Consider the following 12,902-nt stretch of genomic DNA (forward strand, 5'->3'; position numbering starts at 1 on the left):
TATTTTAAACCAACAAGGATTGTTTTTGCATTATTTAAAACACCATCATTTCAAAACGCAACAATCACCATTTTTGTCTAGGTTTTGGTAAAACATCAAATGTGTTTAATGAAAAACAAGATTATCTTTCACCCCCTCCATCCTCGATCCTCCCACACACACCGCAAACCCCTCTTCACAACCATTCTTCCTCTACCGACTGTAATTTCAATCAATGCAAAATTTCAACAACAAAAAAAGTCATCAAATTAAATTCAGGGCAAAATAGTACCAACCATCTGTTTTTATAAACTAGTCTGTTCTGAATAACTCCATTTTCCATGTGTGGTTTAGATGTCACATCGGTCATCACATGAAACTGTTCCTCAATTATTATTATTATTATTATTATTATTAATATTATTATTTAAATAAAATAATGGTAAAAATTATAAACGGAACCAGATTTAAAAAAAGCTTTGCATCGGTACAATGACCATGTCTGTGAGATAATAAAGACATTACAAACAAGACGTCCAAATCATCTGATTTTACTCAGAAACAATTTTGGTGAAAACTTCAGGCCCATACCTCAGGATTTGCTTGAATGGAAGTGATTGATGTTTGTGGTGGTGAAATCACATGTGATTCATCTGTTGTCACGTTCGCACGGTCTCTTCCTGCAGGAACTACTCAAGTTTGACCGTAAGCAGCTGCGCTCCGTGCTCAACACACTGAAAGCCGATAAATTTGTCAAGTGCCGCCTGCGGGTGGAGACTGCACCAGATGGAAAGACAACTCGCCATAACTACTACTTCATCAACTACCGGCTGCTTGTAAATGTGGTCAAGGTAGGTGTGTTGTATACGATGTGGCTGATTGATGGTCCATCTACCCTTGTGGTTTTAGCATTAGACTCGGATCACTTGGACACAAAATGAATAAATGAATCGCCAGTCCAGTAAAGAGGTGTTCTATTTAGGGGACCCAGTTATCCTGCCTGATACCCGATTAATTGCGTTCAGATTACTATTATTCTTCACTATGCTAAAGCCATCGGAAATTCTTCTTCTCTGAAACTGCTTAACTGATCGATGCGAAACTCTTTAAATAATTGATCGACTACCCACTGGGGAAAAAGGGTTTGATAATGACATCATTGGTCACGTGGTCTGGCAGCCATATTGAATCAAAGGAAAACCCTTAAAATGTCTCTTCTCTGAAACTGCTTAACTAATCAATATGAAACTATAAATATGTGATTGCTTCACCATGATAAGTATAGCTTGATAAAAATGACATCACAGGATGGCATCGCTACTGAAATGGGCAGCTTGGGCCCCAGCAACACTGCCCACAGTTATATTTATTATTTATTATGGTTAGTCGAAGAGCAAAATAATGGGTAAAATGAACAGCAAAATTGGATGAACGGAAAACAGTCGCATGAGAACGTATGGATGGGTGTATCATAACACAAGAGGAGGAATTGTACATAGTGTTTGCACGGGGTATCATCAGGTGTACTAAATCTCAGGTGTATAAATGAGAGAGACAATGAGGTGGTGGTGCAGCAGACCTGAGATCCTAAAGGATAGACAAACTTAAGAGAGACAGATTCAGGAAGACAGTTTGACAGTTTGACGGTCGCACAATTCTAGCTTTAAGGACTCTGACCTGTCGAGGTAGAACATTGGAAAGAACTCCATCCAAAGCATCCCGGTGTGTGAGAAAACAGGAAATCTGACAGCCAGTCTCGGACTGATCCCTGGATACGAGAACTGATCCAATAAAATGCTATTTTGTGTAAATAACAGAACCATTAGCTGACAATTTGAAAACTATGGCGAGGTGCCAGACCATCAAATGCGTGGGGGATGGCTGGTGAGGTAGGCCTGACTATTTGTTTGAGATTGAGAGCATCCATCCATTGCTAATATAGAAGAAGCAGCATTTCCAGTGTGGAATAACCTGAGCTGAAACCAAACTGATGATTGGAGAAGAGATGGGTCGTGAGCTACTCAACCATTATCAATTCACTTAATTTGCTAGTGATTGGGAGAAGGCTGACATTTTCTAAATGAGGTCATTTTTTTGCACCATTAATGTGATCTGGGGCAATTTTTCATGATGCAGGAAGATGAAACTCAGTGAGCCGACAAAGTGGGCCGAATGGATTTCCTTCAGCTTATTGAGTGCTTGATTCAATGACCATCTGGATCATCAGCCTGGCACCATCCTTCATCGAGGTGTCGACTCTTAAATCTCCATAACTTCTCCAAGCAGCCAATTGGACGAGTAGAGTCGAGTCGAGTAGAGAGTGGCGAGGATTTTTCCCACCTTGGTTGGAGGGAAGTTCACATGCTGGAATGTGTTTTCAGTGAGGTTTTCAGCCTGGTGTTGGCTTAGCGGTTAGGGTGCCGGCTTGGGATCCTAGGATCCTGGGTTCGAATCCCGGTCGATCGCTGAATTAACGCCAGGGGGGTTGACTCAGCCTGTCATCCTTCCGAGGTCGGCAAATTGAGTACCGGCTTGCTGGGATGAATGATCACGGTGTGTACCCCGATTTAGAATAGGTACACCGTATCCCTGCGCATCGTAAGAGCGTGACCAAGGGTTGGCGTCAGGAAGGGCATCCGGCCATAAAAACATTGCCTCAAACAGGGAACCATGATTGTCATGGGGCCCGCAAGGCTAACCCCCGCTCTAGCGGGGAAAATGGCCTTAAGAAACGATCATTCATTCATTCATTCATATTCATTGAGGGGCGTAAGACGTGGGCAGGAAGAGGGATAAAGGACCTTGGACCTTCCTGCAAACACAGCCAGCTTCAGCATGAGCAGTGTCCATCATCATTCGATCCTTCAAGAATGAAGCAAACAAACACTTTTGTTCCAGAGATACACATGACCAACTGCCGACAATCTTTTTTGTGAATGGTGAGACACCTGTGGATTTGGACCATCCGTGGGCCTGCAGTTGATTTGTGGCCCACTTTGAGGTCAGAAGCTAAAGGTTTTTAAGAGAGTGCACCCTGAGACACGGAAGTATCAATGCATAGCACGGATAGATGTGAAAACTATGATCTGAACGCTGTGAGGCATGACATGAGGAATGTATCCAGGGGCACCGGCACACAAAGGCCTGTACTTTTCAAAAGATAACACTGGTTTCTCAAAACCCCCCAAACGAATCTGTTTGTTCAAGGTGGAAGGTGTGTCGACCTATTTAGTGTTTTATGGTGGTAAAAAGCTCAAACCTGCACAGTATTACACAAAACCACAAAGATGATTCGGGTGGTGAGGCATCAACTTGCCACTTCCTAGTGGAGGCAACACCCCACTGACATGGACCTATAGTCTCCATGAATCCACTCATGCCTTCTTTCAGCAGAGGGGTTCACTCTTTAAAGGGAAACCCAAACACAAAATATTTACCGTTGAAAATAATTGATCACGGTGTCATTTGAAGGGAATATTTTTTGAATATTTTTTGCCAAACGCAATGTCTCAAAAAACAACAACCCCCTAAAGTGTCGATTTCGACTTCACCAGTGACGTCACACTCATAACCCACCTTGATCCGAATGGCAGCTTACATTGGGAAACGGTTTATTCCGAGCTCAGATTCTGGTACTGATTCCATCGTCATGAGCAACTCTGAAGGTTCTCAGTATGTTGAAACTGATCAGTGGGATTTTGAAGAAACTATTGGAGACAAAATTTGTGATGGAAACGTTTTCGGGGGAATTGTAGAGCCTTATCGTTTTGAGTCTTATGCAAGCGGTTCAGACGAACATGGTGACAATTGAGGTGTTGGTGATTATGAAAACGTCCATCGTATGTTCACTATGTATTGGTAGGTTTTGTTTTTCCATTCAATTGACGGTTTATAAAGGATTTTTCTTTTTATTGATCAATCAGTTATATTACTCCAGAAGAAGTATGGCGTGGGCACGACACGGCACGGACACGGGCACGGCACGGGCACGGACACTGCACAGGCACACTCAGGCACCGCTGACAAAATGGGCAACGAATGCTTTGTCCCACCATCGCAGGCTGCCCCGGTGTCCTGTATGTTACAGAATCATACCATTTCATACATTTCCGGGATGCCATTTGTGTCTGTGGTCGTGCTGTATCGTGTCCGTGCCGTAGCGTGTCCCACCGTCGTGTCCATGCCATTTCAATGCTCCGCCCCAGTGGTGGTGGTGGTGGTGGTGGTGGTGGTTCGGGGGGTTGTGGGGTGTTGGTGAGGTGAGATTGATCACTGACAGGCCAACCATCACATTCACCATTGTTTAATTCACCGTTCAAATCGCTCATGCCCATATGCTGTTAACTGGTGGTCTTTGTTTCTTTGCTTTGAGCAATCGGTGAATTGGATGAAAATTGAGGATTTTAGAAATTTGAAATTGTTCTTGACCTTTGGCCTATGTTGACCTTTTGGCCTATGTTGATGTTTTGGCCTATGTTGACCTTTTGGCCTATGCTGATCTCAAAAATAGTTGGTGTTGAATTCAGCTAGCCGATATGTAAATCCTATTCAAATTTCAAGTCAATCGGATGAATATTGAGGATTTTAGAAATCTGGAAAAAAGTGTTGACCTTTGGCCTGTCAGTGTCACATCAGGTCAGTGTCACATATAATTGTCAATTTTCATACAATTGAACTGAAATTTTAAGAATTTGCATATTGGGTCGCTGAATTGGTTCACCAATCAAAACCTTTTGACCTCAAAAATATATAGGATTTTGTCGGACCACAAACTCTACCAATTGGTGCAGTTTCGTGCGGATCGGTTTACAATTGTGACCTGTGGGCAAGTATAAGTGAGCGGACAGACGAACACAAACAGGTGTGATCAACATCCTTGCAAAAAAAAAAAAGAAGAAATGTTTTGCCAAGTAATAAACAAGACAGACAAACAAACGGACTCAAATGCAATACCCTCTCCTCAGGCGAGGGTAATAAATACACTAAATGTGGTCATCATGGAAAGGGTTCACTCGACCTACTGTCTGAGGCACCTACTGCATTATGAGAGCTGCTTAAAGGGGAGACACGTGAATGAAAGCTGCTCTAAGCATGCTATTACAGAATATTATGCCACTACAGGGACTCTGCAAAGGAACAAATTTGACAATTACACATCATACAGGCCCGTGAAAAAGATGCATTGAACTCAGATACTGTTCTCGTACCATCCCAACCGCTCTCATTCCATATGATACAAATATGCCTTTCAAATTCAAAAGAAGACAGTTTCCTAGACATTTTGCTGTTTCCATGACCATCACAGGAACAGACATTTGATGGAATTTGCGTATATCTTCCGAAACCTTAATTCAGTTACGACCAACTGTAGGTAGCTCTCTCAAGTTTGATCATTGGACTCATTACCTACGCCACCAAAGGTGGATGGAGGTTATGTTTTCACCCCTGTCTGTCTGTTTGTCCGTTTGTGAACAAGACATCTCAAAATGTGGACGGATTCAGACAAAATTTGGCAGAGAGGTAGCATGTGTTACAAGGACGAAATGATTCGATTTTGGTGAAGATCCGGATTCGGATCCGGCTAATAGAACTTTTTAAGTGATTCTTCACCATTGGGAGATCGGGCCAAAAACGATACATAGCAGGATACCTCAAAAAGTTATGGATGGATTTGGATGAAACCTGGTGGACCGTGGACCGGTTGGGTGTCTGAGAAGAACAAATAGATTCGATTTTGGTGAAGATCTGAATATGGATTCGGATATAACAATTATTTAATGTTTAAGTGATGCTTCACCTTTGGGAGATAGGACCAAAAACTATACATTGCAGGATATCTCAAAAAGTTATGGATGGATTTGGACGAAACTTGTTGGACAGGTTGTGTGTGTGACAAAGAAGAATCGATTCAATTGTGGTGAAGATCCGGATCCAGCTAGTATAATTTTAAAGTGATTCTTCACCATTGAGTGATATGGCCAAAACAGACATATAGGAGGATATCTCAAAAAGTTGTGGACGGATTTGGACGAAATTTGGTGGAGTGGTTGTGTCTGTGAAAAGGACTAATCGTTTCGATTTTGGTGAAGATCTGAATATGGATTCGGCTGCAAGAATTATTTAATTATTAAGTGATTCTTCACAATTGAGAGATCGGGTGAAAAGCGATATATAACATGATATTAAAAAAAGTTATGGACGATTTATGAATAAACTTGGTGGACGGGTTGGTTAGGTGACAAGAACAAGCCGATTCGATTTTGGTTCAGGTCCGAATCCAGATCCGGCTTTTCAGTGGAATACAAAACGTAAACTGTTCAGCCTGGTGGAGGTGCGCGCTCTACCGAGTGCAGTTCTAGTTCACCGAGTGTTCAAGTAAATGTCATCATTACTTCTCACTCTGTTAATTGTAATTTCATGGTCTTCTTTAGCCCAGAAAACTGGATTCCACATGTTGTTTTTAAATTAAAATATTTTTTTCTCCATCCCTCGCGTTTAGTACAAGCTGGATCACATGCGCCGCAAGATTGAGACCGATGAGCGTGACTCGACAAATCGCGCCTCATTCCGCTGTCCCACCTGCTCGAGCACTTTCACCGACCTGGAGGCGAATCAACTCTTCGAGCCCGAGTCTGGTGCGTTGTGTGGACAAACGTGAGCGGCCGGTGTGAATGTGTTTTGCGTGCTATTGGCACCTGATAGTTACAAAATCGCTCTCTCGTGCATCGCCCGTTGCCCCTGCATCGTCGATGTCCAAGTGTCATTGCAATTGATTTTCGCTCTGCAGGTGGCGATGTTGGCTCAACCTTAAACCACCTTTTCTGGTGGAAATCTATAAAATAGAAGGCCTCTCTTATGACTATGAATGGTGGTAATTCTACGTTCAATTGCACATTAAGAGTCGAGCTCGAAGCCAGTGCTCGAGTTACCGGGACAATTCAATTCTGGAGTCTGTCATGGTTTATTTTTATGGTGTTTACTGGAGATGGGTGGAAGAGAGGTCATGCTCAAACACTGTGAAACAGCTCATCTCTCTAATTCCCCAAGTATGGAGCATTTCTGCCAACCAAAGTAATGATGCTTTTTATTATCATTTTTTACCTCCGCCACCAAAGGTGGATGGAGGTTATGTTTTCACCCCTGTTTGTCTGTCTGTCTGTTTGTTTGTGAACAAGATATCTCAAAAAGTTGTGGACGGATTCGGACGAAATTTGGCAGAGAGTATGTGACAGGGACGAAATGATTAGATTTTGATGAGGATTCGGATCCGGCTAGTATAATTTTAAAGTGATTCTTCACCATTGGGAGATGGGGCCAAAAACGATACATAGCAGGGTATCTCAAAAATGTATGGACGGATTTGGACGAAGCATTGTAGACGGGTTGTGTGTGTGACGAGGAAGAAACGATTCGATTTTGGTGAAGATCTGAGTATGGATTCGGATATGATAATTATTTAATTTCTAAGTGATTCTTCGCCATTGGGAGATCGAGCAAAAACCTATACATTGCGGGATTTCTCAAAAAGTTGTGGATGGATTTGGACGAAACTTGTTGGACAGGTTGTGTGTGACAAGGAAGAATCGATTCAATTTTGGTGAAGATCCGGATCCGGCTGGTAGAAAAATTTTAAGTGATTCTTCACCATTGGGAGATAGGGCCAAAAACGATAAATAGCAGGATGTCTCAAAAAGTTGTGGACGGATGGTTTTGATTAAATGTGATTCTGTATTGTGATTTTCTGGTCTACTCTTGGATACAAAACGTGAACTGTTCACCTGGCGGAGGTGTATGGTCTCTACTGAGTGCTGTTCTTGTCTACTTTTATTAATACTGTATAAACATTTATTTATTTATTTTTTAACCAAAACATATCAGATGGAAAAGAGAATTCAACATTGGTCACTTTAATTAATAAACCAAAATGGAACCGGTCTGAAAACCTAGCAAGAAGGGATGGCTGAGTATTACAGACTGGAATCCTAGGGGATTTGTAGGATGAGATGAAGAGACTGGACTGATCAATTCATGGGAGTACAAATGGCCCAAATTGTACCTAATGGTAAGGAATGGACCATGTTGAGGGAAGACCTTTGTCCTGTTATGAACCCAAACACGATGATTGAAGTGAATCATTTATTTAGCTTGAATCAGTTTCTTCTACTTTCATTTTTTTGTCTTTGTTGGCGTTGGAGACGTGGTTTTGCAATCACTCCTGTGTGTCTGTCTGTCTGTGCCGTAACTTTTTTTTTTTGTTTCAACTTTTCTCATCAAAATTTCAACTTGGCTTTATCTATCTATAATTCCAGTAATCTCTGTACGTTTGTACGTTTGTACGTTTGTACGTTTGTTTGTCTGTGACCGCTGTTTCTCGACAACCACGGGTCCGATATACTTTAAACTTGCCAGGTATATTGCTGGGGACCCGAGGATGTGCCTTTTCAAGGTTTGAAATTAATCGGACAAGTACTTACCGAGCTATGGCGATTTAGCCGTTCGCCGTTCGCTTTGGCGTTGCGAATGGACCAAACCATTGCATGTAAATAGAGGGGGGGGTTCTGTGGTCGTTGCGAATGGACCAAACCATTCATGTAAATAGAGGGGGGGGTTCTGTGGTCGTTACTGCCACGTGGTTTCAAAGTTTTTTTTTGCTGTTGTTGTTTGCACGCATGTTTTTTTGCACCCACGTACGGGCACGCCCTAGGATGTTTACACACACACACCCCTACACAAATTTTTTTTTTTTTTTTTTTTTGGCAAGGAACGGGCACCCACGTACGGGCACGTCCTAGCTTATATATAGTACGGGCATGCCCTAGTTATGAGAATGTGGAGAAGACAAATGAATAATATTGTCAAAAGGTTAAAGGTCAGTGTCACATATAATTGTCAATTTTCATACAATTGAACTGAAATTTTAAGAATTTGCAAATTGGGTCACTGAATTGGTTCACCAATCGAAAGCTGAAAGGTAATTTTTTTTGATCAAAAGGTCAAAGGTCAAGTTTGCGTAAAATCGTCCATTTTCATCCGATTGACTTGTAATTTGAGCAGGGTTTGCATGTTGTGTTACTGAAGCATATTGCTTTTGAGGTCAAAAGGTCAAGATCGCTTAAAATCGTCCTTTTTGTATTCTTTTTTAAAACTGTTTTTGTCATGTTTAATGTACGGAAGAAGTCTGAATACAAAGCGGACGTGGACAGGTTTGCATTTGACGATGCTTTTTCGTTTATATTTTTACCTTTTCACTCCACTTGATTTCCCTTCAATATTTCTCTGAGACTGTTTATATTGTTATGGAACTGGGTTTCGGGATTACTACAGGGGATCCTCGGTTCATCCCGGACTACCGGACCTGAGGCCACCGAGCGCGGATAACTAAATTATCCGGAGGGTTGCCAATATCAACTGCGAACTCCAATTAGTCGACCAAATCTCCCAGGGTCCTCCGTCTAATGACCGTTTACCTCGGGGTGATGTGGCTTTATAATTGGGTTTCACGCCCTGAGTGCGTACTGATCTTATGTTAATCAGTTGCAGCCATGCGAAACTGCCAGTACGCACCAGATATCGTATGGAGCAAATTGCTGGGAAATGAAACGCCCGGCTCATGACTAGTATGGACTTTGCTAAACCAATGGAGGAAATGACATGAAATGGGCAGATTGGAAATACAAGTGTATTGGGAGTAATTATTTACAGGGGAGCCAGGAAAGGTACAGTCACGTGAAAAAGTAAGTACACCCCATGTAAAGTTTTGACTTTTTCAACATATTTCAACATATTTCAACATACAGCTATTTGATCTTCATTTCAACAATATTGATAGATAAAGGTGATATAATATAACAAATATCATGAAACATTTACATTTTGTAGTCCATTGTATAATTTAAGTACACATAAATGCAAATTTTGCATGTGGAAAAAGTAATTACACCCCATGAAATGTTATTTTAATATTTTTAACATATGTGGACATATCAATATTTGATCTTCATTTAAACAGTATCTATAGATAAAGTTGATCTAATTGAACAAAAAACAATGAAAAATTGACTTTGCAATAATTTATTCAACAAAAAATTGACAGAGATGCCATTTCCTTCTGTGGAAAAAGTAAGTACACTCTTGACTCTAATAGGTGGTATTGCCCCTTTTGGCAGAAACAACTTCAAGTAGGCATTTCTTATAACTGTCTACCAGTCTCTGACATCGACTGGGAGAAATTTTTGCCCACTCCTCCATGCAGAATTATTTCAGCTGTGCGATGTTTGAGGGGTTTCTTGCATGCACAAAATATGAATGAATGAATTCAGGGAGTAAATAGTTTTAAGGCCATTTTCCCCGCTAGAGCGGGGGTTAGCCTTGCGGGCCCCATGACAATCATGGTTCCCTGTTTGAGGCGATGTTTTTATGGCCGGATGCCCTTCCTGACGCCAACCCTTGGTCGCCTCCTACGATGCGCAGGGATACGGTGTACCTATTCTAAATTGGGGTACTCACCGTGATCATTCATCCCAGCAAGCTGGTACTCAATTTGCCGACCTCGGAAGGATGACAGGCTGAGCACAGCTCGTTTCAAATCCCCCCACAACATCTCGATGGGATTTATATCCGGGCTTTGACTTGGCCATTCCAGAACCCCCCATTTCTTTCTTTTCAGCCGTTCCTTGGTGGATTTACTGGTATGTATTGGGTCATTGTCATGTTGCAAGGTCCACCTTCGGTTCAGCTTCAACTTTCCAACAGATGGCCTCACATTATCCTCAAGCACCCTCTGGTACAATGAAGAATTCATAGTGGATTCTATGATGGTGAGCTGCCCAGGCCCTGATGCAGCAAAGCTGCCCCAAACCATAATATTTCCACCACCATGCTTTACAGTTGGTATCAGGTTCTTGTGGTCAAATGCTGTCTTTGGTTTTCACCAAACATGTCTTCTGGTACTGTGGCCAAATAGCTCTACCTTTGACTCATCTGTCCAGAGCACATTGTTCCAGAAGTGCTGGTCTTTGCTTAGGTGTTCATTGGCAATCTTTAGTCTTGTCCTGATGTTCTTTCTGGACAGCAAAGGTTTCCTCCTGGCACACCTCCCATGTTGATCAAATTTGTGCAGCCTCTTTCTAATGGTGGACTCGTGCACTTTGACATCAACAGTGGCAAGAGCTACCTGTGGGTCCCGTGATGACATTCTGGGGTTTTTAGAGACTTCTTTCAGCATCTTGCGGTCTGCTCTCGGGCTGAACTTGCTGGGGCGGCCTGGCCTGAACAAGTTGGCAGTTGTTTGGAATCTTCTCCACTTGTAGATGATCTTCCAGACAGTCGAATGATTGATTTCAAATTGTTTGGAGATCTTTTTAAATCCCTTCCCAGACTCGTAGGCATCTATAACCTTCTTTTCTGAGGTCCTCAGAGAGCTGTTTTGATCTCGGCATGGTGACGCCGCACACTTCAACAACAAAGAGCAAACCAAACTAAATGTCTCAGGTTTAAATAAGACAGGGTCCTCCAAGATCTTCTCCAACGATGTTCTAATCAGTTGCACCTGAGCTGGTGCACCTGATTCTAATTTTAGGTATTTGAAGTAGTGATAAATGTAGGGGTGTACTTACATTTTCCACATGCGAAATTTGCATTTATGTTTATTTAAATTATACAAATTTTTTTTTTTTTTTTTTTTGTATTTTTTTTGTATACAAGATCGAGGCTCGTGAAAGAGCGAACATTAATCGCACAGAAAGACAAAAACAGACACACAAAACAAATAACATCGGGAGCGGTAGACAAGATGGGGAAAGAGGGGGAAGGACAGAAACACAACATTTGAGAGCAGGGACCGAGAGACATGGAGACATCGAGAGAACTGTGGGAGGGAGAGGGCTTTGGGGGGGGGGGCATGGGAAGGGGGGGGGTGGGAGAGGTATAAAACATATGGACACTGCCAAGACTTCCAGGAAAGAAGTTGGAATTTCAAACAAGGTGGATCTGGGGTGAATTAGTGGGGGTAGAAAAGATCAAGGTTTTGGATGGGGGAAGATAAGAGATGGTGGTGAACAGCTGTTTTGAAGACCTGGAGGGAGGAGTGTGATTGAAGTGAGTGTGGGAGTTTGTTCCAGAGGCGGGAGAAAAGAGGAATGAAAGAGTGAAGGTGAGCAGAGAGCCGAGATTTCGGCAGTTTAACCATCAGAGGGTGGCTGGCAGATCTTGTGCGACCTGTAGGAATATTTGGGGGACAGAGCACAGAGAGAGCTGGGGGAGCAAGGCCGGAGAGGAGTCGGTAGAAGACAGAAAGACCACCTACCTGCCTGCGGTGAGTGAGTGAAAGGCCCTCAGAGATAGCTTCATCGCGGGAGATTCCAATGATTCTGAAAGCTTTGGATTCAACAGCGTGAAGCCGAGCCACAAGTTTGTTTCCCTTGTAACACCTTCAGTGGCTCGTGGACAGGGCCCTGACATGGAGCTCTTCACTTAACATGGGAGCTGACTTGTCTTGCTCTGCATTCATCGCGCGAACGTCCGCAAATAACCTAAATGGCATGACAGGCAAGCAGAGGATCGCTACTGATAACAGGAAGTCATGGGTACCTTTGCGCTCGCTGTTAGCCAGGCTTGAAAGTCGTGGCACAGGGTGTTTGAGCGCCATGTCGTCCCTCATACAATGCAGCTGTTTATGGCAGGTTGAACGTGCAGGCAGGTTTGTGGAGCGTTGCGGTTGTTGAGTGGTGAATGCTGGTGTTGGTAAGATTGTGGTTGAGATGGCGTGGTGGAGCTGGCATGGTTGAGTGGTGGTGATCCATAAAAGCACTATGTTGGTTGTTGGTTCCTGTTGTGGAGGAAGGTGATTGTGGTATGGTGGTGTGGAGATGGTTGGTAGTTTGGCAGTGGTTAGTTGTGGTTGTGGTGGCTGCTGCAGTTTGAAA

At 42.7% G+C, this 12,902-nt stretch overlaps 1 protein-coding gene across 2 annotated transcripts in view; it reads left to right on the forward strand.

The window, feature by feature from the left end:
• Positions 1 to 12,902, forward strand: part of GTF2E1 (general transcription factor IIE subunit 1) — a 148,001-nt gene that overhangs the window by 21,620 nt on the left and 113,479 nt on the right. For both annotated transcript variants that reach the window (XM_068116442.2, XM_078778592.1), the window contains exons 3-4: positions 666 to 830; positions 6,479 to 6,614. In XM_068116442.2, the coding sequence (XP_067972543.1) occupies positions 666 to 830; positions 6,479 to 6,614 (301 nt within the window). The remainder of the gene's footprint in view (positions 1 to 665; positions 831 to 6,478; positions 6,615 to 12,902) is intronic.

The sequence above is a fragment of the Myxine glutinosa genome, chromosome 5 (assembly GCF_964187855.1).
Source record: "Myxine glutinosa chromosome 5, kmMyxGlut1.1, whole genome shotgun sequence".
Lineage (NCBI taxonomy): Eukaryota > Metazoa > Chordata > Myxini > Myxiniformes > Myxinidae > Myxine > Myxine glutinosa.